Source organism: Aspergillus foveolatus, assembly GCF_047715535.1.
Source record: "Aspergillus foveolatus strain CBS 279.81 unplaced genomic scaffold BDW70scaffold_16, whole genome shotgun sequence".
Lineage (NCBI taxonomy): Eukaryota > Fungi > Ascomycota > Eurotiomycetes > Eurotiales > Aspergillaceae > Aspergillus > Aspergillus foveolatus.
Window position 1 is genome coordinate 332,930 of NW_027396080.1, and position 26,361 is coordinate 359,290.

The 26,361-nt window shown below is 50.1% G+C and overlaps 8 protein-coding genes across 8 annotated transcripts; 2 read left to right on the top strand and 6 right to left on the bottom strand.

Moving 5' to 3' along the window:
* Positions 1-161: 161 nt before the first annotated feature.
* BDW70DRAFT_133878 (uncharacterized protein) lies at positions 162-1,833 on the bottom strand. The gene is made up of 2 exons (XM_073736395.1): positions 1,362-1,833; positions 162-1,303 (listed from the first exon to the last, which is right to left on the bottom strand). Exon 2 carries the CDS (start codon positions 1,177-1,179, stop codon positions 406-408), a length of 774 nt encoding a protein of 257 aa, XP_073597299.1. The 5' UTR covers positions 1,180-1,303; positions 1,362-1,833; the 3' UTR covers positions 162-405.
* Positions 1,834-2,394: 561 nt separating this feature from the next.
* BDW70DRAFT_133880 (tethering complex subunit PEP5) lies at positions 2,395-5,911 on the bottom strand. The gene is made up of 9 exons (XM_073736396.1): positions 5,883-5,911; positions 5,754-5,822; positions 5,397-5,693; positions 4,711-5,340; positions 4,431-4,664; positions 4,045-4,380; positions 3,485-3,994; positions 3,003-3,401; positions 2,395-2,951 (listed from the first exon to the last, which is right to left on the bottom strand). The coding sequence occupies exons 1-9, from the start codon at positions 5,895-5,897 to the stop codon at positions 2,574-2,576; spliced, it is 2,868 nt and encodes a 955-aa protein (XP_073597300.1). The 5' UTR covers positions 5,898-5,911; the 3' UTR covers positions 2,395-2,573.
* A 186-nt stretch (positions 5,912-6,097) lies between these two features.
* BDW70DRAFT_133881 (uncharacterized protein) lies at positions 6,098-8,580 on the bottom strand. Its single transcript, XM_073736397.1, has one exon. It carries the CDS (start codon positions 8,208-8,210, stop codon positions 6,279-6,281), a length of 1,932 nt encoding a protein of 643 aa, XP_073597301.1. The 5' UTR covers positions 8,211-8,580; the 3' UTR covers positions 6,098-6,278.
* A 1,335-nt stretch (positions 8,581-9,915) lies between these two features.
* Positions 9,916-15,316, top strand: BDW70DRAFT_158817 (uncharacterized protein; the record flags this gene model as incomplete). The annotated part of the gene is made up of 2 exons (XM_073740589.1): positions 9,916-14,120; positions 14,179-15,316. The coding sequence occupies 2 exons, from the start codon at positions 9,916-9,918 to the stop codon at positions 15,314-15,316; spliced, it is 5,343 nt and encodes a 1,780-aa protein (XP_073597302.1).
* A 400-nt stretch (positions 15,317-15,716) lies between these two features.
* canA (putative cullin binding protein CanA) lies at positions 15,717-19,148 on the bottom strand. The gene is made up of 3 exons (XM_073743684.1): positions 16,714-19,148; positions 16,320-16,658; positions 15,717-16,246 (listed from the first exon to the last, which is right to left on the bottom strand). The coding sequence occupies exons 1-3, from the start codon at positions 19,081-19,083 to the stop codon at positions 15,830-15,832; spliced, it is 3,126 nt and encodes a 1,041-aa protein (XP_073597303.1). The 5' UTR covers positions 19,084-19,148; the 3' UTR covers positions 15,717-15,829.
* A 204-nt stretch (positions 19,149-19,352) lies between these two features.
* BDW70DRAFT_158819 (ribonuclease P Rpr2/Rpp21/SNM1 subunit) lies at positions 19,353-19,898 on the bottom strand (the record flags this gene model as incomplete). Its single annotated transcript, XM_073740590.1, has 1 exon — positions 19,353-19,898. The coding sequence occupies one exon, from the start codon at positions 19,896-19,898 to the stop codon at positions 19,353-19,355; it is 546 nt and encodes a 181-aa protein (XP_073597304.1).
* A 135-nt stretch (positions 19,899-20,033) lies between these two features.
* BDW70DRAFT_28500 (RNA lariat debranching enzyme) lies at positions 20,034-22,703 on the top strand. The gene is made up of 3 exons (XM_073743685.1): positions 20,034-20,366; positions 20,432-20,533; positions 20,588-22,703. The coding sequence occupies exons 1-3, from the start codon at positions 20,292-20,294 to the stop codon at positions 22,541-22,543; spliced, it is 2,133 nt and encodes a 710-aa protein (XP_073597305.1). The 5' UTR covers positions 20,034-20,291; the 3' UTR covers positions 22,544-22,703.
* Positions 22,704-22,752: 49 nt separating this feature from the next.
* Positions 22,753-26,310, bottom strand: BDW70DRAFT_149322 (RTP1-C1 domain-containing protein; the record flags this gene model as incomplete). The annotated part of the gene is made up of 4 exons (XM_073738988.1): positions 22,753-22,935; positions 22,966-25,543; positions 25,592-26,174; positions 26,238-26,310. 4 exons carry the CDS (start codon positions 26,308-26,310, stop codon positions 22,753-22,755), a joined length of 3,417 nt encoding a protein of 1,138 aa, XP_073597306.1.
* Positions 26,311-26,361: the final 51 nt, after the last annotated feature.

Sequence of the window (26,361 nt, forward strand, 5' to 3'; positions counted from 1 at the left end):
CATACCACTCAGGCCCAACCTTGCTACGTTTCGGAATTGGCCGTCCATGTCCTGTCAATATAGGAGTCTTCGTTAGACTGTCGCCAGCAAACACCTTCTTTTCAACGCCGGTATCCATGCAGCATGAATCATCCGTGAGCAATAATCAGGCGCCGTGTAAACCCCCAAGTCAACAGTATAGCAACGATAACATCGGAGGCTAAATATACATCAGAAAAGCAAACTGGTATAAACAAATAAAAGTCTCAAGATCAAACTCCATGGAAGCCGGTTCGCTCAACGACAACGTAACGCATCATATGATTGAGGAAATGATATGATTATGAATTGGAAGAGCAGCAGGAGTAAGTTACCTCATCCTGCAGAAGCCAGGAAGGACAAAGTAAGTAGAAGAAGATGGCAAGATCATCGCTTAATGATTTTCAGTAAGGGTGCAATTCGAGCCTTCTTACTGAGTCCGACACGGTAGGGGACTCTGCTGGTTGACGAGATGGGACTGTGTTTACCGGGTCCCTTTACAGATGGGGTCTTCGAGTCTGTCCGCTTCTGGGGTGTTTCGGGGGGTTGTTGGGCTGGTTGTGCGTGCTCAGAGAGTTTGGCAGGTGAGGTTGGTGGGTGGAGGTCAAGGAGTGCTTGGTCTTTGGTTATAGGTTCCATGATATCCGAGGTCTGCGCATCGGTTGTGTTTTTAGTTTTGAGGACAACCAATACGCCGGAATCGTTGTGGGTGTCATTCAATTGTGGCGTATCGTCTGCTTCATTAGAGGTTGTTGTTTGCGCATCCTGCTCGTCTACTTCTAGTGGTACGGGCGTTCTTTGATCGAGCTGCTCGGACGTCTTCTTCCTTTTGCGACCACGCTTTTTAGGTGCTGATGTTTGTTCTGCAACTGTATTGCCGCTTGGTTTGGTAGGGTTGGAGGGTTTGTTGTCTTCGTCAATAGGTGTAGCAGGTCTCTGTTCGACCCAGATCACGTCATCTTCGATATCTGACTCGTAGGTCTTCGTCAAAGTTACCGAAGTTGTTTTGCCGCGTTTCAGCTTCTTTTTCTTGGGCTCTTTGGTCGACGTGGCGGGTGTTTGTAAACTTTGTTCTAGCGCAGGCACGGCCGGCTGTTCGTTCTGGTTATCATGCGTGAAATCATCAATAATGTTTTGTGGCGGAGCAACGTCTACAGCCATGCCGCCTGGAGCACCTGGAACTGCGGACCCTTGGTTCTCTTCAGGTGAAATATCTGCAGGCCTAGTGATGGCGCCCTTGCTAACCGTGTCGTCCACTTTCGCTCTCTTCGAGGGTCGGCCTGGCTTGCGCTTTTCAGGTTTAGTAGGTGGTAGTTCATGAAATTGTGGGAGGGAAAGCTCATCATCATCGTCGTTCGCAACTACAGCCTGCTTCTTCTTGCAGCCCTTCACCTCAATATTGGGCGCTTCCATCGTGACAGTTAGTGAAAGTTCATCAACACTAACAGACGACAGCTGAGCACTATTGAGAGTGGCATTGTCACTCTTTGCTCTTGATAGCCGAGGAGAAATGATTGATGAGAACGGTTCCGTATCGTGCGGCGACGAAGTCGTTCCCTGCATTGTGGTCCATCGGCGAAGTTCAAAATTCTGCATAGCTTCTGTTCGAGCTGTGATGTTTGAGTCATAATCAAAGCCTGCTCCGTTGAGTAAGTTGCGAGAGGTGTGGGATGACGAGTCAAAGATATTGTATGAAGCTGTCTGCGACCAGTCGCTTATGTCGGCCCCGTGGGGCTCAGTGCAGAAGGATTGGCCTTGTGCCGATATATTTGAAAGCTCGTGAGCCTCAGGGATGTCGTCAGGTGCGGCCATTGCATAATTATCATCTTGTACTTGTTCGGGTTCGTAGGTTATGGTCCGCTGGGGAGGAAATTGCGCTTGCTGGTCATCGTCAAACAGCCGCTGTTGTGCAAGGCCAATTTCCGTCGTCATGTTTCCTAATAGCAGACGATGCTGTGTTAATGACCCATGCATAAACGTTTTCAAGCAGTTTTGTCAACTATCTCTCGACTCTCAGGTGTCTCATACCGGATGATCCAGTGTGCCCCGTAGATGGTATCCACCGTTCTTCCCTGCGCTGCTGGGAAGCGGACGGATTTGTTTGCGGATCATTTTGTGATTGAAGAAATAAATCGAAGTCTACTCCAATATGGGAATCGTGGCTGGCGTCTTGAGCCTGGATACCTGCGTCATGCTGCATTTTATCATTTACCACAGAAACGCGGTCCGTTCGCTCGCGGGGCGGCTCCTCGAAAGGTTCCTCGTCGTCATCGGAATCTTGGATTACACGATTAAGGGACATCTCATATATGTAGGTCCAGGATATGTAAGAAAGTAAATCAGAGGCGATGATGGCTCAAATTGCTTCAATTGATGAGGGGCTCTCCCTCAACGCGTTTCGAATCTGAAGTGACGCGGATTCACGTGGTGATAAGATAAACTTGCACACCTTGCATTTCAGGCAGCAGCAGTTCGTTATAAATATATAGTTTCGTTATAAATATATAGTTATTCACGGAGGTACAATGCGTCATGAGAAGCAAGCCATGGTATTTCTATTCCATCGTGGTTTGTGGACGCATCACACCTCTTCCAAAAAATTCACTTATCACACCAAATCGGTCCTTCGACCGTTGGAGCTCTGCCTTGAATAGATCATGCTGATCTGCTGATTCAATCTGCCTCCGCCGAATAGCCTTTATGGTTGAATTATCCGGTGCACAAGCTGGACATTGGGCATCTTCTCCTATCGTGTTGAGACAACGTTGGTGGAAGGAGTGCTTGCAGAGGTAGTGGACGGTAGGGAGATCGAGAGACCTATTACAGGACGTACATCGACGCGCCTGAAACACAACGGGTTTGGAACCCAGCTGTTCCAGCTCCTGCATTTTCGCCTCAGTTTCAGTGCTGTAGCTTGATATCAGGCGACGGTTCTAAGCTGCGTGTTAGTGGGATCCATGTGAGCTAAAAGTAGATGACCATACTGAAGATATTTCCTTGCGTTCCCGCTCGATGTTGTCGCTTAGATACTTCTTGACCCTTCCCATAGTCACGACCGCATTGTTGCTGAGTGCTTGGATCACTTGGAGTGGTGACATCAGGCCATCCTCAGATATTCTCTTCAGGACAGCATCCAGCTCGTCGCCAGCCTCTTCCAGGATCTTCGGACTTGATGTGAAGTATGTCAATGCATCCACGTATAGTTGAGGCTCTTCAGGGCCGTATTTTTTCAACGCCCTAATAGCTCCCTGTGTATCTTTGGCGGCAGTGAAAGATCGAAATATATCCGATCGAAGACCAGCTTGTTCCCGGACAAGTGTAGAGCCCTCCTGAAACTCCGATAAATCGGAGAGCAGTAAAACACTAGAGGTTGAAATCGGAATCTGGGGGTTGTCAGTTTCCCCCCAGCAAAAAGCAAAGAAAAGATAAAGGAGAAGGGAGAAAAATCGGAGAACACTATACTCACATCTTTCCCTTCAATCAGTTTTTTAGCCTTATTCTGCCACTTTTCCTTCTCTGCCGTATCCTTCTGTCGTCCCGCTGCATTGAGATACATTTCAAAAAGCGTTGTGTAGAGATCAACCTTATCCTCGTTCCTGAAGAAAAAGTCCTCTTTGCTGATAAGTGCCTCTAGGAATGTAATGAACTCTTGTGGGTGACCAACAAAGGCTGAGAATGCGGTGCGTGGTTTGGGGATCTGGTACTCTGGCGCGCGTTCTTCCTGAACCTCAGGGGCTTGAGTCTCAACTGTTTCCGTCGCCGTTGAACTTAAACCAGTCTTGAGCAAAGGCAATGGAAGAAATGCAGCCAAGCTCTGTAAAGGATTGCCGTTTTGTGTCTGAGGCTCAGGTAGCGGCTCGACTTGTTGCGTCCTTGGTTGGTAATCTCCTCCATAGTATTCTATAAAAAGCTCCGTAGTCGTTGAAGGGCAATTCGACAGCAGCACACGGGCATACTTCATCAGGTTGCTGTAAGCCTTGGACCGGTAAGCAATAGAACATACGGCGTTCATCATATTATGCATACCAACGCAGGCTCCAACCTCCAAATGTACTCCAGCGCTTCGGCGTACTTTTTGGAATCCTCAACCAGTATATCCACGACCATGTCATTCTCGCCGTATTTCGTAGCTAGATAGGCAGCTTGTTCATAGTACCCGCCTTGCCGGCACATGGCAATGGCTGTCTCTAGATCAAATTTAAGTTCACCGGGTGCCTTAATGAAAGCATCTAATTTTTTGGTGTCTTTCAATTTCGCGTAACAATTGAGAAGCAAGGTGGTGTGGTCCACTGAGGCTCGGTCGTGGTCGTGCAATTCTTCCAGGTATTCTATAAGGTTATGGATTCGTTGGGTGTCGAGGTACTAGTTACAACTTGTGAATATACCGTTACGACCGAGTAAAGAGGACTAACCTTCCTAATAACTTGAGACGGTTCCGTGTTGTCAATGGCTCTCAAATATTGTTGCATTGCGGTGTCGTAATCTCCTTTCTGATACAGATAATCTCCGTACCTGCGGTATATGGTGTTTTGTTGATACGCGTCAACACCGATCTTCTGCGCCAGGTTGATGGCCAGGATATAGAGATTGCGCTGGTAAAGAATCTCGAGTCTTTGTTGAAGGCTCTTCTCTCGGTACCGATAAATCTAAGCAACATTAGCATCTTTGAGATACGATTTGCTGCATGCCTACCTTTCCATCGGTTGTGAGGAGATAGAGACTGCCCCATTCTTTGAAGATCTGTCTTACCGACGACACGAGAGACTCCGAATGGGCGATGAACTTGAGGTCAGTATCTAAGAGAGTGAAAGTGGCAGAGCTGAATAGTTCATCTCTACCAACACCAAGAGTCTGCAGTCCTGTTGACCCTGGAGTTCCACCTCTAGGGGGGCAAACCAAAGTAACATAGTCTTTGAAAATGTTGATGGAGCTCTTAGGGCTTTCGAAAGCATAACTTTGGCCCCGTCCATGGGGACCGTACGTATATATCGCGTCCTCTCGAGCTACAAGGACGTCGCCGCTTTCTCTGTCCAGAGTCATACAGCCAAGGCCGCATCCTGTGTCTTCCAATACTCGTGCCGGTTGTCCCTGTCCTCGACCGGAAATCACGAGCGCCAAAATCCGGTTCGTCGTGGAGATATAGAGGGTAGTAACCGGCCCACTTTGTACCTCAAGCCCGCTGATGGGCTCCTCCGATTCGAATACGATACGTTGTCGCGCGCCGCGGTCATGTATTAAGTCGCCTCGAATAATCGCGACGGAGCCGTTGCCGAAACCAACTGCAACTTGGGACAAATCTCCAAGCGCCGCAAAAGCGGATACCTATGGGTGAGTAATCTCAGTTGTGAACTACACCGCCTAATGTAGGAGCGACATACAGGAAACAGCCTCCGTGCATTTTGTACGGGTGTAGTCGACAAACAGCGCGGAATCCCTGTCTTTTTCTCGGGCTTGTCGAGAGCCCAGACTTTCAGCACTGGCTCAGTCAATAGATCCTCTGCTATCGTCACGAGAAGCGATGTCCCTTCCAGCTGTTTTATATGGGTGATCGAGCCATTATCAGAGGCTTTGAAGGACTGGACGACCTTGAAGGATGAAGAAATGGTGTGCACGAATCCGTCAGTGGTCCCGAGGAAGAGATTAGCCGAGCCGGAACATAAGCAGGAAGCTTCGGACTAGCAAAGAAGTCAGATTCGGTGGAAATGCTAAAGGCTGAAGGGGAATATGGGTCGTACATTAAATAAGGACGCACTGTCTTCAGGAAGCTTCACCGGGGACACATCGAAGAAGTTGAATGCTTTCCACTGTTTCAGAGCGCATTAGTAAGTCGCATAGTACGTCAGTTATAGCCACGAATTACATACAGAGGTCAGAGCCATTTTGACGTGACTCACGCCATAGGCAAAGATGTGGTGGACAGCGAAGCTAGACAGGCGGCTCCTTTGCGGAGGTGTTATCGCAGCTCCGCTGCGCCAAGACGAAGCTCAGACCATCTCCAACGTCATATTTCAGGTCAAGCAATCAAGTAGATCATAGGAGTATTCACTACAGAGTAATATATTCATGGTAGTAAAATTATGATAATATGGATCCGCACCCAAACAAGCTATGAGCAAAATAACAAATCGCTATGCTATATCAAATCGCGCGGCAAGAGGACATGACAGCAAACCTCTTCTTAGGTATCGTTAAGTACGCCACATAGTCTCTAGGGAAATGCGAGAAATGCGAAATACGGTTATGATGAATGACATTCCAGTTCAATGTGTTGTGTTTGCCGAATAAGACTGAGGAAGGGCAGTAGTCCTGCAATGAGTGATGTCCTTATTGATCTCGAAGCTTTGTTGCAGCCAGCTGCCAGCCTCCGCAATCGCCTGGCTTAAATCAAAGCTCTCCGCGTTTAGAGCCTCCTGAGCCGTCGGTGGCGTTGTGCCGGTCAAAGTCATTGGGAAAGCGCTCCGTTGCGATCCGGAAGGCGAAGCACCGGTTTCTGCGGGCTGATCCTGCATTGCATTCTTAGCACCGTCTTCGTCGGATGTCGGATGATCCGATGGAGCTTCAGATGGTGACGATACTGCAAAGCTAGTTTTTCTTCGTTTTTTGGTCTTTGATTTATCCATGGCAGACGATAGCGTGCGGAATCCAGCTTTCTTCTCCGTACTGAACGTGAAAGGAGTCGCGGCGTCGATGATGTATTGCGTACTGATCAGCGGTACTCCTCCATTCTCTCGGTTACCGACTCCGTCGACAGTATCCGGGCCAGGAACATTCAGCTTGTGGAATGGAGTGATGTTGACTGGATTTGGGGATTGTTTACTTGATGATTGAGATGCCCGTCGTTTTTTTGCCGACATCTGTGGAGTATCTCCCGGACTTCGGAGGTCATTTTGGAAAGACTTCTGTGCCATCATGACGGCCGCTTGAGTTGAAAAGTGTTGATCATTGCTTTGATCTTCAGTACGATTTGAAGTGGCCTTAGACACTGCAATCGAATAGAGGGACGTAAGGTTATCAGGAGGCGGCGGATTGCCAGGTGCATGTTGGGCGGAAGGTAGGTTGTTTTCACTTGTGGTACTTATTTTTGTCTGACTAGCCTGCGCTTCGCCCAGTAATTCTGCTGAAGGGTTCTCAATGGTATTAGAAGTGTTTGTCCAAGTTAGCGAGTCCCCCGCATTTCGCCTAGCAACAGGTTCAGGAGACAGCTCTAGAGGCGACTTTCGCGGAGGCTGTTCGGCCCCATTCTCAACAGCCGCAGCTTCGCCAAATTTATCCTCTGTCCGCTCAGGAAGAGACCGCCTCTTTACCTTTGCATATGATTCTCGGCGTTGTTTCAGCCGGTATTCAAATTTCGGTAACTGAGATGATGATGATACCACATAAACCGATCCACCTCCGTTTCCGGATTGCGAGTCATCATTTCGTGAATTAGTTTCAGGTGTATGGCCATCTGAAAGAGCAGCATATATCTCCAGTCTAGACGTAGGGCTTGACTTATGATGTACCGACGGCTTGGTTTGCGGAATTCTCAGAGGTTTAGGGGATTCAAGGCCGGCCGTTCCTGCTCTGCTAGCTGATTGGGAGCCGGTTGACACGCCTCCTTTCGGCTGACGGATAGATATACTGGCTGTTGGAGACGTTGGAGGGTCGATATTCTGAAAACGCGTAGAAACATTGTCCTTTTTCAACCAGCGCGTGTCCGTACTGTTTGGTTGGGTAAAACGAGGAGACCGACTCCCAGCTGCTGGTGGTTCCAACCGAATTTGTCTGTCCCTTGAGTCAATCCTAGACACGACTTTGCGAGGTGTCTCAGCGTAAGATGACGCTCGCCGCGTATCTGTCGATTTCGAATGAGTGGCGACCGGCAGGCTCTGGTGATGTCGGCGCTTGCAAGAGTTGGTTTCCGGTATGACTCGTTGCTCCGTCGGACCGTTGTCGCTCCTCCTATTCTTTTTCCATGGATTTACCCAATTTCTGTCCAGCGGGCCTCGAAGAGAGGCGGAAAGAATGAAGAGAGGTGTGCCCTTCAGATACGCCTCTCCGAGCCTTTCAATCCTCCGGCGCTGCGCTAGGAGCTGGCCCTGGTCAAGCTCATCATCCGAGCCCGCCAGCGAACAAATATCGGTTTCGGTGTCGAGCGGCGCGCATGTCTCGAGAGCTAAAGGAGAGACTGGTCGACGGGGTGCAGGTGGCATCTGGAGGCGGGGGTCATGGATGGGGTGTGTTCTGGGAGTTACAGTGCTGCCGCAGGCCACAGCGGTCGAAGTGAGGGAAGAGGATGGATGGATGATTTCGCAGGCGAGTCCTCATATCTCCAGCATCGGATGCGTTCTGTGTGTTGGCCAGGACTGGTCGAGCCTGCTCTGCACAATTCTTCGTTCTTTCAGGTCAGCTCCGAGCACGCGAAAAACCACTTAACGCGCCGGCTTGGGATACCCTAGCAACGGTCGGGCTGCTTGTGTCATGGGTCGCGATCCTGTCACGTGGTATAGTGTAAATTATGCCGCTATTTTAGTAACAGCAATTAACTAAGTTAACTTAGGCCGGGGTCCTGGAGGACCGTACGCAGTGGCTGCTACTATGAAGCTTGACTCTAAGCATCTAATATCAGGTTCTTCGGCTGTCTAAGTGTCATTATCCCGGTCAACTGAGATTCCATATTAAGAAGGACGATGTAAATTCACTCTATTGACATTACGTGACTCGACCTATGGTGTACAACAATCAACGCTCAACACTTGCTTCCAAATTGGTCCCATGCCCCAGCATATTTTTATCTTCATGCGGCTGGAGGATAGATCAGGACCTATCATGTAATGCATGCTTAACGGCAGCTCAATAGAGTGAAACGCGGCGCTAAGTGGCCAAGCAGCTGATATCCAGTCTCGACTATAACTGGGCCCCGAGTCTTAGTCGAAATTGGGCTTCGCAATGACCAACGGAAATTGTATGTTTCATGCCTTGCGCGGGACCTGCGTAAGGCGTGGGATGGAAAGCCATTCCTTGCATCAAGGATCGTGTCCCGACCGAAGATTCAATTGAAATGCACCGAAAATAGCGATTTGAGCAGACTTAGACTCCAAGTGATTGGGCATATCAAATTCCAAGCCCAGGTCGATAGCCGTCGAGGAATAGGGAATGAAGCCATGTTGAGTGTCAGCATATCAGATATGATTCCATTCAAGAAATGCTATCCAGTGGTCAGACCATGGTCAAGAATATCCTGAACCCAGCAACAGTACAAGTAGTTGGCTAGTAAGTCAGCCCTCACTTACAGCCAACCTCAGGTACTCTGTATATGTGCGGTATCATATCCAGGAAGCCGTTGCTGCAGGGGTAAGGTACTTTTCCACGATCCACGGCGGGCTAGACGCGTGAAGCGGCCAAGTAAGGGATTCGGTGACGCCAGGATAAAGTTGAAGAGCGCTTAGTGTTTTATTGAATCTCGAGAACCAAAGAGTGTCGAAAAGAGGAATGGGCTCGTACAAGGAAAATAAAAGTGCATGAAAACAAGCGGCGGTGGCTCTGGCTGACAGCTCAGCTCTTGGAGGTAGCTAGGTCGACCATGGAAGCGTTGGGGTTGCCCCGAGCACCAGAACCAAGAGTCGCTGGCCGCATCACAAATAACAAGAGCAAGTTCAGTGCTCTACTTAGCTTCCCTCCACCTGAACAAAATGCTTGGATCAAATACTCTTTGAATCTTATCCTCTATACCTCTATTATCGTCTTGCTCTATCACTAATCGATCTATTTGTTTACTGCTGTGCCCATCATTTCTTGGTGCAGCTGCTCTATGTTTTCCTTGCATTTATTAATTTCCGCAGTGCTCGGATTCACTGCAGAGTTGTTGCCGCATCGCGCTGAGCTGGTTTCAGCAGGATTGCTTCTCATACTCAGACAATGAGTAATCAGCCATGGCTGGACAGCCTTTCAGACGACTGGGTGTCGTTGCCAGGGACTCCCACCAGCCCTGCTCGCCCTCGTTCACCTATCAACAGCCACTCCCGCCGCTCCAGTGTACAGATCACACCTAGTCGCATTCCTGTCCCCGCGCGACGCTCAATCGAGCCCTCTCCATCGTCCGACACAAAGAAAAAGATTCCACGACCGTGCCATCACATCAGACGAGAGCCCCCGACCCCCAGAACCCCGCGCACCCCGAAGACGCCTTCCAAACCAAGATCGCCGTATCCAAACATATCGAACCCAAAGCCGAACCCGACCCCCGGGCGGAAGAAACAGTCCGTCATGGACGGAAAATCGCCCTTGCGATCGGTTTCTAACGCATCGAGCCAAGTTGGGCAACAAAGCACCGTTCAGATTAGGCCGAAGAAGGAGAGTGTCGAGCAGGGAACCCCAGAGTGGCGGAAGAGACTGGTGAATGGCGATATACCTGCAGGTGAACAACGCGATCTGTTTGCTCCTATCGGTTTGGAAAGCGTTTTCAAGCCCCCCTCGCCGGGTTCGCCGCTGGCAGGAAGCACACCGATCCCGCAGATGAAACAGCCGGATGACGGTTGGAACTTCAGCGCTAATTCGGCTGCGGAAAAGAAAGGAAAGTCTCCAGGGCGCGCGCTGAAGAGTAGCCGGGGGAGTGTGCGCACGACATCGGGGAAGTCGGTTTCTGGGCAAGGTTCGCGTACCATGGAACGCCACGGCAAACAAACAACAAAACCGCGAATAGGAGAAGCGCAACAACAGAAAAAGCAGTCCGCGCACTTATCAGAACACATGACGGAGAACCATGGGGATCAGACGGATACTGCGCAGATGCGCTCTGCCAGCGGCTTGGAGGACTTACGAAACGAGGATATCACACCCATTACTTTTTCCCGGACAAACACAGTGGACGGCGAGGGCACGGCCGAAATCATCAAGTCCGCCTTGAAACAGGTTACAACAAAACTAGAGAAGCTACAGTTGGCGCCAACGGGTCGCCCAAACTCTCGGGCGAGTGACACTATCCTATATGATCAGCAGAATGATATTGCTGCTGAGGCCGCCGCGGAAGAAGACCTGCTCGACGTTACCAGTCACTCACTTCCGCAGGACCTCTCGATGGGAACATTAGATTATCGAGGGCGAAGCGCATTCACGAGTCTGCAAGGGGATTCATATGCGGAAGAGCGCTCCTTCCACAACGACCGGCTTTCTCCTACAGGCTTCCCTTCCCATCGTTTGACTCCGTTCATCCGTCCCAGTACAAGAGTTAGGAGCTCGCCGCCGTTCTATAACAAAACCAACCCGCAAACTGATCCGTTAAGTTTGCCGCGACCTTCATCCGCCCACGTGGCAGCGTCACCGAATAATCTCGGAGGCATGCCCTCGACCGGAAGCCCCCTGAAGCTTTTTGCGAATCATGACACATTTACGAATAATAAACTTCTTCGGCGAATGAGCCAATTTGAGGAGACCCTCGGGGAGCAATCGGATGGGGACGAGCCAGTCTCGCCATCGGAAGAAGCCCGCCGTAAGGGCGAGAATCGAAACTTCCTGCACCCTGGCGAGCGTCTCGGCCGGAGGCAGGATCATTCGAGGTCCCGTAACAGTCAAACTCCTCGCATAAGTCGCTTTGGCGAAGGTCAGTTAGATAATTTCGACTTTTCCGATACTAGCCCCTACGACACGAATTTCCTGCATACCGATTCCCCGGAACCCAACATTGCTCCGCCCGGTAACCTGCAAGCTGCTGAAGGGAAGGTCCAAAGAGGTCGCTCATACAGGCAGACCAGTGGATATTCGGAAGCGTCTAATGGGACGAACTTGCTAGGGCGGCGAGACGTTCGACCGAAGCTCAAGACTACGCTTAGCAGCCCTGTCAAAGATCCTACGCCGAAGAGGCGAAGAATGGGCAGGCAGTTCCACGGCTCTATGTTGGGTGATGCAACAATTGAGGATAGTGAAGCTTTTGACGACCTGTCCTTGCTTCAACGAAGCCTGATGCAACACGGGTTGAGATATGACGAGAATGAGGAAGGGCCATTTTCTGAGTCGACGAATCGCCCACGAACTCCAACCCCACACCAATCAGGATCCTTTGAGCGAAAACAGTCATCCCCGAATCGACGAACACATCAAGCCGAGTCCGACAAACACGAAATCTCCCCCCAAACATTGACTCAAAATGTGCCCAACTTCATTGGATGTTCCGGGAAAGACGAGGTTCGCAAAGGTTCAATCACAACTCAGGATTTCCTCAATGAGGCGACTAAGGTTATGAATTTAATACGCTCCCAAGGCACGGCCAAAAGTGGTTTATCTAGGGTGGATGAGACCGACACTGAAGAGCACGACGGCAATGAGAGTTACGAAGAGGAGTCAACCCTAGAAGAATTCTCGCGACCGCCTAGCAGGGAGGGCATTGATTTACGCAGGCTGCGCGAACCCAAGGAGCCAAACCCGCGCATTTTGAGTCATTTGAAGAAATTTCAAGAACATGATGATCTGGAGTTTGGCGTTAGCGGATCCGTTACGTCTTTGCATCTTGGAGGTGATGACAGTGGGCGTGGAGACGCTGATAGGCTCCGGAAGCGCAAACTTCCTACGCCGCCAGCAACCCAAGAAGATGATCTCTATGATTTTTTAAGGCTCAACACTGAGACCTCCTCGAAGAACTTCAGTGCTCGTTCGGTTCAGACCGGCTCCTCACAGGGTTCGCACGCTAAGGGTGTCTTGTCTTCGAATATCGTGTCTCACCTGATACCTGAACAAGTGAATGGATTCACGTATGATCGTCTCCGACATTTGTGGGTGAAAGAGGACGAAAGGAAGTCTCCTTCTAGCCAACAATGTAAGGATCGTGACGAAGATCCTTTCAAAGACATTCCCGACCTGAGTGTCGATGAAATGGAAGAGCTGATGAGAACTGAGAATGCAAGCTCTCCGCAAAAGACAAGAGACTCTTCTCATGCCGGAGCAACCGCTCCTCATGCATCAAAGACAAATAAGGCTGATGGTAAAGGATCAGACCCCGTCGAAGAAGACGCACCCGGAGCACCGTCGGTCAATCTCAGCTCTGCTCAGTCAGGTACCAGCCAGTTAACCGCTAGCAACCCTACTTCGGGGACTAGAGAGACGTCATGGGGAACTGAAGTGCCCAAGAGCACGGCATCATCGGATGTTGAACACGAGATTAAGCTGCATGAAGGTCGCTTGTCCAAACCTCCTCACCTCCTGAAAAACCAAAACCACCAACCCCGAGTCGTGACCATAAGTTTCTCCTCCCCTCTCGTCTCACAAATCGAGTATAGCGATGATGATAGCCCCTCTAAACTCCGAAGGATTGCACTTACCTCACAAGCGCATGTTGCGGCCGCAGAGAATTTCGCACTACAGTCCTTTGAACACGAACAGGGGTTCTCGCGGCGCTCTATATCCAAGATCGACGAGCAGAACGAGGACACAGTTGAGGACCAGAGTCTAGTCCCGAGGACACCAGATGAACTCGAACCTAGGTCGGGCGAAGGAAACTTCGAAGAGTCCCTTGCATTTGCGCGGGAGAACGGATTGGATACAAGCTATAGTTTCCACCTCAGTCCACTTCCTGACTTCACAGTCAATCAGATTGACCAGCCGTCACAGCTTGAAGTTAGTTATGTCGCTCAGCGCACACATCCAACATCTCTACGTCAAATTCACGGGACCTTTGCTCTGGCAACAGAAGACTTGGTCAGAAATATTACGGAGGCTGAGCCTTATGAGCCATTCTGGGAGCATCTCCGTCGCTTGATCCTGCGCCGCAAAGGGCTCATTACTCTTCATAAACTTGCCGATTTCTGTCCTCGCCTTGAAGAATTGGACGTCTCGGAGAATGATATTGGTCAGTTGGGCGGCGTTCCATCAACACTGAGGAACTTGAGAATCCAGAATAACTGCCTCTCTAATCTTACAGCATGGGGTCACCTGGGGAACTTGCAGTATCTGGATATCTCTGGGAACGAACTGGAGAACTTAGACGCCGTTAGTGGCCTCATTCACCTCAGAGAATTGATAGCGGACAACAATAATATCCGCAATATCGAGGGAGTCTTTGGACTAAACGGACTTTTGACTCTGAAGTTAAGAAATAACCGCTTAGCTTCTATTGATTTCAAGACAGCGGAGATGTGAGTGTAGTCTCTAGTCCTGTGGACTGCTCGGCAACTGACAACAATCTACAAACAGGACTCGCTTGGGTGAGCTAGACCTGAGCCATAATGAGTTGGTGTTCATTGGGAACATTCAGCACCTTTCTGCTCTTTCCCAGCTAGATCTCAGCTCCAATGGTCTCGAAACAATATCAACACCCTCCCCGCTAACCAAGCTGCGGGCTTTGAGAGTTTCGGATAATCGCCTGCGGAGGCTCAATGTTGGTCTATTCCCAGCGCTCACTCTTCTTTACGCGGACCAGAACTGTCTATCCACCATTTTAGGTCTTGACCAGAATCGTGGCTTGGAGGTATTGTCCGTACGGGAACAGGAAATTCCGGATGGCGAATCCCTTGATTTGGACCTGGGTTTGCTGAAGGATATCCGGAAGGTATTCTTATCATCAAACAAACTTTCAGCACAAACACTTTCACCCTCAGCGCCTCTTCTGAGCCTGCAGCTTCTCGACGTCGCAACTTGTAGCTTGAAAGCGCTGCCCATGGACTTCGCCACAAAGTTTCCCAACGTCAGAGTCCTTAACCTCAACTTCAATTCTCTGGAGGGAGTGAATGAACTGCTCGGCATGAACTGCCTCTCGCGGCTAACTGTGGCCGGCAACTCCATCTCGCGGCTCCGGAGAATTTGTCAGGTCCTCAGTCGGATCGGCCGCACAAGCAAATCAAACACTTGCACGCTCCAAAAAGTAGACATCCGGCATAACCCTCTCACAGTCCGATTCTATCCACCTGCCTTAACCGGGAGCGGCAAGGCACACCCCCAGACACTAATTTCAAACGAGGGACGACGTTCCGGCCACAGTCATGGTCTCGACTTAGATCTGCCTCTTATGGAGCAGCTCGAACGTGAGGGCCAGCGGCTTCAAGTGAATGGCGAAGACGGCGAAGATACAGCGCACGCTGACCCCGAAATCGATGATCCTTACACTCTCCCCCCAGCAGATTTGTTGTTGGACCAAAAGCATCTAGCCCATTTAGATCAAGCAACAAGACTCAAGCGTAGAGTCTTCGAGCTTATGCTTTATGCAGGCACAGGAGGAGCAATCAAAGTCCTTGATGGGCTGGATTTCCGGCCTGAGCCAGGTTCAGATTTGAACCAGGCTTGGGCTAGGCTTGAACGACTCGGTGTTCTCAAAAAGAAGACAATTACCGGTTGATTATTGATTCTTTTGATTACTCCTTTTTTTCGCTTCAATTACGCGATATTCTCTGCCTTTTTGCGTTTCTTATCTAGGACGGAGGTGACGCCGATATCCCCCGGCCTTTTCTTTTTCCTTATTGCTTTCGACCATGTTGTGTGTTACTTGGAGGCTGGCTGGGATTTCTTGATGCAGCATTGCTCTTAGCGGGTTACTTTGATCGTACCTGGGCGTTTCGGGATTGATTGACATCTGTGTCTGCGTCTCTTTGTTTGCTGTTGGCGTCGCCCGGGAATTTGGGTGCATGGATGGGGTTAGGTAAATAGCGAGCTTGTCTTTAACATAGCCACTTGATCCGCATTACTGGCAGCATTTGCATTTTCGACTTGACTTTTACTGAATTTTCTATTGAATGCTCACTCAATAAGGTGGGTGTGTAAATCGGGTTGATTTCTTGCTGGAGCTTGGTTCTAACTAACGGGCTCCTAAGACTTCGTGAGATTGAAGAAATTCCAATAGCAAAGTCTTGCCTTAGAACTCCGACTCGAGGCTACTCAACTGCGTGCCAAACTGTGCCCTCACCATTTCCATATAAGCCTTCCACTTATGATGGTCACCCATCGTCTCAGCATTAGGGAATGCTTTGGATAATTCGCGTGTAATCTTTAGAACACCCGTTGACGCCTCCTGCGCCTTCTCGATCTCCTGCTTTACGGCGTTCTCTTTGGGCTTGAAATTGAGGATGGCGGTGTAGCGTTCTGAGAGCGCGTCGAGGTGTCGCTGGGTTTCTTCGGGGGCGAGGGTGATGAGTTTTGAGGTCATGAGGTTGCAGATTGTACGAATGTCTTGCTCGTCGTCGATTCCAGCTAGGATTCGGCTGTAGAGTTCGGTGATGTGGGAGCGGGAGAACGAGGTGTCAAGGGCGGCATAGACGGTTTCGTAAGCGCTCTGCTGTTTGTTAACTGATAACTCGCCTGAATAGAGAAAGGTGGTGGGATCGAAGCTTGGGTCAAGAACTTACCTTGCGCAGTTCGAGCCCGTCGTCGACCTTGTGCTTGAATGGCCCCATTTGCACTTCTCTGATAAGCTCTGGTTTGATCTGAGTGTCTCCAAGGACCGCAGGGAGGAGTTCGCCTAGGTGAGGGAGGATTAGAGAGAGTTTGTTGTGGATTGCTGAATTGAGAGTTGTCAGGGCAAGGCGGTGGTTGCCTAGATCTCGGTCACTGAGCATGTTGACGAGGAGAGGCACAATCAAGGGTCTGAGAACATCATTGAAAACGTCTCGTGAGTCAGAGAGCGTGAATCGGAAAGCAGATATCACGATGCTGCGGATCCCAGCATCTCCGTTGGCCAGATATTCCTTTACGGGAAAATGGAGTCAGCGGCAGAAAGATAGTGTGGCCAACATGATTTACCTGGAATTGTGGGACGTAGGCAGGAGGGTCAAGTAACGCCAGCCGCCCAACACATTCAGCTCCCACAGCACGGTTATCTTCTTCCTTGGAGACAACGAGCAATGCCTGCCAAAGTTTCAGAGCAGAGGGCGCCACATCTGGCCTGACCATCTCAGGATGCTGTAGCAACTCCTTGACGGAATGTAGGAGAAGGTAACTTTGGGGATCGGACTTCTCCAGACCACCCAAGATAGTTGGTAGATAGGCTTTAACATTGCCGGCAGCAGCATTTCCAAGCGCCGTAGCTGAAGCCAAGCGGACTTTTTCGGATTTGGAATTGAAATGAGGAATAAACACGTTGGGAGTTAGTGAGCAACTGGCACCGAGCCGAAGAGCAGATTCGCCCAGGATGGCAAGAGCAAGACATTGGCGCTGAGGGTCTTGTGTCTTTTGCAGCTCAGACAAGAAATCCTCCATCCGCACACCGACATTCGAGCCGCCATGGACTAGGAGCGTGCCAATAGACCGACCGACCACAGATGTATCCCCATTAACCCCAACATCCTGCAGAAGCTTTTTCATTAGAGTTAATCCGCTTCCCTCTTCTCCTATAACCTTGACCAATAATAACAACGCCTTCAAAACCGTTCCAGCCAGTGATGTACGGACTATCGAGCAAATAGCTGACACCAGGCCATCGTTGACAAGAAGCTGGGCGTTCCCCGGGACAAGCTTTGCGATGATAATAAGTGACGGCGCTAGTAAATGGACATCCTCCACGCTGATGAGAGGAATGAGGCAGTCTTCGAGATTCTTCATCGTGTCGCCATCATAATGTGCTCGTGTGTTGGGATTCAGGGAAAGGCTGCGGAGGGTCTCTAAGCTGGCACTGCGGAGGACACGGTCTGATTTCCGCAGCTGTGCTCCAAGCTCTGCAGTAACCTCACGTACCCAGTTAGAGTCAACGTCATCTTTTCGTGAGCAGAGGACAACTACATCATCTATTGCGCGAACGGCAGAAAGACGTGTAGTTTCGTTCTTCAGGCGGTCGGCAAGAGTTGCAAGTCCCTTAGATCGATGCTCAAATGAGAGGAATGCGGATCCTTGTTCATCAGACGTTCGAGCAAGAAGGACACCAAGAACATGGATGGCCCGCTGCCGAACTTCGAGGTCGGCACTCGTGTCAGTAATACGGCTGTGGCTAACATCATACAGCTTCTCCAACTGGAAAATAAGATCTTGTGACGCAGTAGTCACTCGGGGCGGTGTAAGAGCCTTTACTATTTGTTCGACTGCGGCAAGCGCTTCACTGCTCACTTTGTAATTTTTATCATTGACCGCAACGATGACTCCAGGAATCAGTGCAATGAGGAACGGAAGAAGAGCATCCGAAGCGTGTGTTTCGGAGATAGCAGAAATCAAACTGAGGGTTTCAATCTGTAGTGTCCCCGCGCTCGCAGATATTCCGATGGACGCAGAGGGAGCGCCAGACAATGACGATTTGAGCACATCAGCGATTGGGTCTTCAATCTGCTGAAGATGATCTGCAAGTCCTCCGTACCGAACGAGAGCCAAGCTCTTGAGCAGAATTATGATAGCTTGCTTCAAATGAATTGAGGCCTGCTTCCACATTGTGACCAAACTTCGAACAATGACAGGCAAGGCATTAGCCAGTTCTGACTGGGGACCCGACTGTGGTGAAGAAGGTGCGGCCAGAGGAGTGCCCGCTGCGGACGAAATACCCATACTGGGCTCAAAGTCAATCATGCTGGCATCGCTATCTTGCCGTCTTCGCTTTCTCGAGATCTTAGAGCCACTACCGACTGACTCCAAAAATCCACTGGAGGTCATTATCATCGAACCTTCCGCGGTTTTGCGTACAAGGGCATCCATAGTAGACACTAATTCGAGCTTCACGCTTTCTTCCCTCTCTTTATTGAAGCGAGCGACGATAGCGGGTGCTATCTGCTGGTACAAAGATGCATCGTCCAAAGCACGGCCACGCCCATAGGTGGAAATGACGGCATAGAGAAGCTTTGCCGCACATCGACGGACCTTCCAGCTCATATCATCTATGTCACTGTAGCCTCCTTCTTCCTCAAAGTCCTCGAAGCCGTCATCTTCCAGATCGGGCTCCTCCGTAGCGTCGTCCTCGGACCCATCATCTTGTGTTCCGCTCATTTCCTCGTCTTCTCCCATATCGGCAACGTTCGGGTCATATTTCAGAAACCTCAAAGCCGAGTTAATAGTATTAGGCAGGTATGATTGCATCTGAGAACTGCACGAGCTGATCATCGCCTCCAACGTCACCAAAGCGGTCTCGCGGAGCTCATCAGTCTGAGGATCGTGTTCGTCATCGTGAGAGTAGTCCGACATTGCGTCGGAAGACATTGTGGCGGATGAGTGAGGTCCAGCAGCAAGAGAGAACAGCGAAGCGGAAGGACTGGAGACTGGAGAATAACGGCCGAGCTCGAGAGCTTCAGTGTCAGTGAGAGGAGCTAGGTCCAACAGTACCGCCCGTGTACATGCTGTGGGGAGCCCCGCGCTAGTCTTGATTTGGCTCGGAACGCAGAGCCCCAATGTTCCGGGCTCTTGGCATCAAAAAGTTGAAAAAGAAGTGTAGTGACCTAGGACACGAAGATAAAGAAGTAATGGTAAAGTCACTGGAGAAAGTCGAACAGATCAAGAGACTTGGATGGACCGCTTTGAGACTGTTTTGTAGCTAGCAGAGCCTGCAGCCCGCCCTGCTTGCGCGCCTTGGCTCTCTTCTTACTACTGGCGTTTTCCGCAGTTTTACTAGCAGAGACTTGAGCAGGCTGAGTTTTTGCTGCAGTTGAATCGACAGTAGTAGCAATAAAAGGAGCATCTTTGGAAGATGTGCGAGTCAGGGTCACTGTCCGACGACGGCACCGTAGGCACTTGTAGACAGTAGCACCGTCTGCGGTCTGGCCTTTCAGCGAGGAAGAAACACGTTTCCGGCTATTCTTTTCAACAGACGCTACCTTAGTATGTTCGCTCTTTCGGGGACTGCCACAGGCGCCACAGAACGAGTCATGAAGCCGTTGGTTGAGCGGCCTGTGGTTTTCATAGATGATGGCATTATGAGCCGACATCAAGTAGGCGGCGGTAGAGGGACTCGTGGAACTTAAAAAGCTGGCCGAGTCTTTTAGAAAGTTCAATCGGGGGGTGTATTCTTTGAAATGCATTTTGACTGATATATTAAGACGAGTGCGAAACCGAGAGTTGAACAATTCCAGTAGTCAAGATTCAGATAAGGAGAAAAAGGTGTGAGGGAAAATACCTAAGTGCCTGGGGAAAGAGAACTGGAACACAACCTCCATCCCGATGCAACTCCTTCCTCTTTCTCACTTCCAAGTCTCTTGAGTGTCTCCCACTTTGCAAAAATTTTTCTTCTTATTTGTCGAGAGACTCTCCAACTCGGCCTCTGTACCTCTAAATTTTTTCTCTCTTTACTATCTTCTCTGGTCATGTTGTTCTGAGAAGGTTTATCTACCGCAGTGACAACAATCTTGAGCGAACAATTCACTTAATTATTCACCAGATACATCTCTCAGGGACTCTGGCTCTGATAAGTCATTATGAGTGATCCCAACGCATCAGGCAGCAGGGTCGTAGTTGAATCTTCAGGTGTCCGCGTCGCGATTGAAGGTTGTGTAAGTTTGTTTTGATCCATCTGGGTCTACTCTGTGATTATCTCAGGCCACTTACATATTCCCAGGGCCATGGTTGTCTACACAGTATCTTCGCTTCTGTTGAGAGAGCCGCTGCTTTGAAAGGATGGGATGGTGTTGACCTGCTGATTATCGGAGGCGACTTCCAGGTGCGTTTCAAGCTACAACAACGGTCTTCATCGTCGCAACTAATGATACATTAGGCGGTTCGTAACTCTAACGACATGGCCTGCATGTCTGTACCCAACAAATACAAAGAAATTGGGGATTTCCATGAGTACTATAGCGGACAGCGAACTGCTCCCTACCTGACCATCTTTGTAGGTGGAAATCACGAAGCTAGTAACCATTTGTTTGAGCTTTACTACGGCGGATGGGTCGCTCCTAATATTTATTACATGGGTGCCGCAAACGTACTTCGTTTTGGGCCCCTTCGAATCGCCGGCCTCTCCGGCATCTGGAAAGGCCGCGATTACAGAAAACCGCATTTCGAGAGGCTCCCGTACAATGACGATGACATCAAAAGCATATATCATGTTAGAGAGCTTGACGTGCGCAAATTGCTTCAGGTTCGGACACAGATTGACGTGGGCTTGTCACATGACTGGCCTAAACAGGTTGAATACTGTGGTGATTGGCAGCAGCTTTTCAGAGCCAAACCATTATTCCGCCGGGATTCGCAAAATGGAACACTCGGTAGTACGGCAGCAGAATATGTGCTCAACCGTCTGCGTCCAGCATACTGGTTCTCTGCTCATTTACACGTGAAGTTTGCGGCTTCCGTTCAGCATGGCCCGCAGAAACTTGATCCCAACCGTCAGTATGGGTTGGATGGTGCGTCTCTCACATCTATGTTGAGTGAAGCAGAAGAGGCAAGCCGGCAAACTGGATACGGCCAGGTCGAGCCAGAGCCAAACGTGCACGCCGTTTCTGAAACAGAAGGAACTGAAGCACATTACCCATCGACAACTGAAGCTTTTAAGCAGCCTATGAACGAGAATAGGCCCGTACCTGCTGCACATGATTCTGAAACGGCTGAGTCCGTGTCGGCTCAAACCCGCGAGTCCTTATCGGCATCGAAAAATTCTCACCAAATAGCTGCGAAAAATGAGGCGGCAGAGAAATCCCTCTTTCTCGCAGGACAAGAGAAGCATGCTGGCAACTCTACTTTCAACACTCAATCTCACAATGTCACTTGGAAGAAAATCTACACTGACGAGGACGGACTTGGGCGGAAATCAGGGGGCATTGAAAAGAGCGGACCGCGCGAGGCCAAGAAGCAGAAAGTCGAGCACGAGCCGCCACTTGTGAAGAACTCTGACGAAATAAACCTCGACTTAGAAAGCGATTCTGACTTGGATGCTGAGGCCGCATCAGCGAAATCCTCTGCAGAGACGGACATTGCTACGAAATCGGCCAGTGGCTTCCAAGGAACCGCTCTACCGCAGGAGCCATCTACAAGTCGCTACTCCGAGGTGTCAGACGACGTCCGAAGTCAGTTGCCGGCTAGTTTCTTTACCTCGCACGAGACCCCTCCAACTAAACCAGATACCACCCTCCCCTTCCCCGCAGAGATAACCAACAGAATCACGAACTTCCTTGCTCTAGATAAATGCCTCCCAAACCGGGAGTTCCTTCAACTTCTGGAGTTAGACTCACTATATGGGCAAACTGACCAGGCTCGGTCTCAGCGCCCTTTCCGCCTCCAATACGACAAAGAATGGTTGGCAATCACACGCGTTTTCGCTGGAGAGCTTCGCCTTGGTGGTGGTCCAGACGATAGAACACCGACCAACAGAGGTGAAGCAGTCTACAGACCACTGATTGAGGAAGAAGAAAAATGGGTTGAGGAGCACATCGTTAAACCTGGCAAGCTCGATATCCCTGCAAACTTCACTCCAACTGCACCGGTCTATGATCCCGAGGTCCCTGTTAACACAGATCAGCAGCCCCCTGAATACAATAATCCTCAAACAGCTGCGTTCTGTAATCTTGTTGGGATTGAGAACAAATTCGTTCTGACAGATGAGGAGCGCCAGGAACGTATGGACGCTGGTCCTCGCCCTTCCAATCGGCCTGGTGGAAGTTTTCGTCCTCGTGGAGGATTCAGGGCTCGCGGAGGGCGAGGCCGCCGAGGCGGCTATGGACGTCGCTACTGAGTGAGTCCATCTATTACTTGGTGTGATATCAGGACCCTGGCTTTCTCAATCCGGCTTCCTATCTCTGCATGTAATCTAGGATGTGTTACGAATCTATTACGAAATGCCATGCGTGCTGGACTACCAATTCGATGCGTAAGTGATTATGCAAAAAGCTTGCTATAACAGGAAACAACGTGTGTTCAAAGACATATTTCACATCTTCGTATTTATTCAATCTCTTCAATCTTCGGCCTCTCCGCATGACCACCCCTCCTTCCAGCCAGAGGGTTAATCCTCAACCCAGCAATTTTATCACCCAACTCCAATCTCGGCTGGTCTTCTTCACTCCCATTCCCAGCGTACTGCCCAACGCCCCACAAGAGCGACTTCTCAATCCAAGCCTCTAAGCTCTCCGTCAAAACCCGACAATGCCCACGGACAATAGGGTCTTTCTCACGAGCCTCAACACCCGCAAGAGTGCGCAGCATAAAAGGAATATTTCCTATAGTGCTAGGGCCCCTTCTTGCTACGTCTTGGCGCAAAACATGAGATGATTCGTCCGCGAGCGTAAACCCGATGCCAATATCTTGGGTCTTGCGTTTTTCGCGCGTCTCGTCAAGGGCTTTGAGGATATTGAGGAGGAGGACAGCGCTGGCGCGTCTGAGGATTGCGCACTCGTCTTCCGGCTCGAGAGTCAGTGTTGCAAGAGCGAGGTCAACGCACGATGCTAGGATTGACGGGCCGAGCCCTGTAATGTTTGTTTGGACGGCTGTTGCGAGGATGGAGAGTGCTGAGGCACGAACGCGCAAGTCGTCGGGTTCTTCGTCGCGAGTTGAGCCGGCTGCCCAAGCGGAGATGATGTTGGCCGAATGGACCGCTTGTTCGGGTGTCTCTGAGTCGGAATCATCATTGTCTAGAATTTGTTCGGCTATCTTTGGTGTCGATAGTCTCCATCCGGACGAGGCGTCCTTTTGCCGCTGGCGCTCTTCGCGTTCCATTTTCCGTCTTTGCTGCTCCAGGGCTTGCTTTCGGCTTTTCTGCGCTTGAGGCTTTGACGCCCGTCTTCCTGCAACGGAAATCAGGCCTTCGCCTAGAACCTTTGCTGTTTCGCCAACGAGGGCTTCGCCAAGATCTTGAATTGTGCGGAGCAGGGCTTCTCCGACTTTGAGCCTTTGATCGAGAGTGGCATTTTCGCTCCTATCGATGTAGCGTTCGATTAAGGTCGTTGTCACGGTGCGAGGATGCCGGGAGGCTAATGTGCCAATGAGTTTGATTGCGTTCAGGTATATGAATTCGTCATTTGCAGCTGCTTCTGAAGAATCGGTAATAATAGACAAGAGGAGAGTAAGTGTAGATGGTATATCGAGAATAGGTGAAGATCTCTTGACCAGGTCCGAAAGAAGCGAGAATCCCTCTGCTTGTACTGGCGGAAGCTCTGAATTGAGGTTCATCAAGGCGCGGCGGTGGATCTCAAAGTCTGGGATCTCGACTGATTTCCCTTTTGACTCCTGATTTTCTGGAGAGTCGAGCTGAATCTCAAGGAGCATGGAAGCTGTCGTCCCAGATCTGCTTAGTGATGGGGGTAAATGGGGAAGAAGTTGATCTAGTGTCTCTTTGATAGCCGCCAGGAGATCACCTGTCTCTTTCGATATGGAGAATTCAGGCGATGCAAGAATTGTCGAGAGTAAGCTGAACACAACTTGTAGAGATTCGGCAGAGTCATTTGCTGAAGCTTCGTTTGACTCGACTTGCTCTGAGGGAACGATGTTGGCTAGGGATGATAGAGACACCTTTGTGGAGCCGGGGCTTGTTGTGTTCTGATGGGTATTCACTTGACTGAGCTCGCCATCTAAAATTTGCTTGATAAGCTGGAGTACCTTGAGAGGCCGCCGTGAAAGAGTGTCCCTGAAGGTGTCCAGGAGCGTTTCGGCAAGCTTGGCGCTAATTAAATTCTGGATGATACCATCAGACCCGCCATTGTCTGCAAGTAATTGAATCTTATCCAATGTACGATTGTTGTTCGCGGGTTGCGTAAGCCACGTCTCGGTCACATAGAGAAAGACTTCGCTCGTCCGCTCGTCATGACTCGGATCGGCATTTAGTAGGCTCATGAACAGCTTGGCTCGAGACTGTAGGTCATCGACAAGGGCAATCATGTTGCTGCCAATCCCTGCACCTTTTGGCTTCTTCAGTAGGATCCCATTTTGAGAATCCGAGGCATACGCGCAAGTAGGTCCTCCAGTCCATAAGAAGTTGTCCACAATCTTCTTCAGCGGTGGAAACCCAGCGGATACTCCGAAGTAGGTCTGCAGGACAATCATAACGTCATCATGGATGGACTTAAGTTGCTGTTGGGCGCTAAAGCATGCAAATCCCCAGAGCGGAAGAAGAACCGGGTACACGACTCTTTTGACAAGTCCAGGATTAGGCGGTTGCAAGACCAGTGCTTTTAGTCTGTTAATGGCCAATATTATCTCAGCTTCGCTGGAAAGAATTTGGTTGGATTCTTGTCTCTGGGTTCTTTCTGGTGGCATAAGATAACAACGCGAGGATGCATCTGCCGTTCCCGTCAAAGCCTTGAAAATTGGATCCAAAAAAATCAGATGCCCAATTGTCCCAGGGGCGCCATAAGCCTTTTTACCAAGAATTCCGTTCCCAATGATATACGCAGCGGCCTTTCGCAAGTCTGGATCATCTCCATCAATCAATGTTAATAGCTGAGGACCTATGACCTTGAAGTAAGCACTGGCTTCCATGCCGTGTGGAACAGCAGAAAGCAGCCGCGAAGCGTGCATAATGGCGTTCACAGTGATTCGCAGACCACTGGGGCCTTGCTCCTGAGTTTCACGGCCTAATGATGGGGCAAATTGTGAGGCAAGAAAAACAATCGTCTGAAGCACCCCATTGCTACGCAACGGCACCCTCGAGAGGAGACCCGTAATGACAGATTTGAACCACTGGGCTGGATTCGATTGAAGAAAAGCGGACAATGTCGGCAGCAGACTAGCACTTGGCGTTCTGGGAAGAGTCAGTACACGCAAAACATGATGGCATGCGGGGACAAACTTTTCAACGACTTTGGCAAGGATTTGCCGATACTGTGTCTGTTCTTTGCTAGCTGGAAGGATCGGATTATAGCCTAGGTCCGATGATGCGCTTATAATATCGCTCAAGATCCGGCCAGTAATCACCGGCTGTATGCTAGGCCGAACATCGAATATGATCCCGGACAATCCCGTTAATATGCGGCCCAGAAGGGAGATATCTGGAGGTTTCTCGGGCGGAGGGGGATTTTGCTGTGCGATCACGCCTGCAGGTAGGACGGATATTACCCTTTGTTGGAGAGGAATGCCTACTCCAAACGAAAGAGAAGGGTAAATCCCTTCAAGAGCAATCAGGTCCAGAAGAGCATGAAGGATACGTCGCCGTTTGGCATCTTCTAAAGCTGCATCTTCTTCTTCGGCGTTGGCTTGCGAGCTCTGCTCTTCATCGATTACTGGATTGACAAATGCTACATGGATCTGAGATAGCAAACCCAAGGCCTTGCCGATAACGTCTGCTCTGGCAGACCCATCTTCCGCAGAATATTCGGGAGTGTTTTGGCTCAAGATATCTATCAGAGATTGGCCACAGGATCTTTGCAGTTCGTCTTCAGTTCAAGTTAGCAAAAACTCCTGCACTGGTATAGTCAATTTAGCCCAGGTTTGCATGCCTCGTTGAAGAACTGGGCTTAGGAACTCGCTTGCCGAAGCAAAAGCTTCCCTAATGCTTCGCTGGTCCCCCATATCAATTAAACAAGAGAAGGCTGAGACTTCACATTCCGGTAGGCGCTAGGC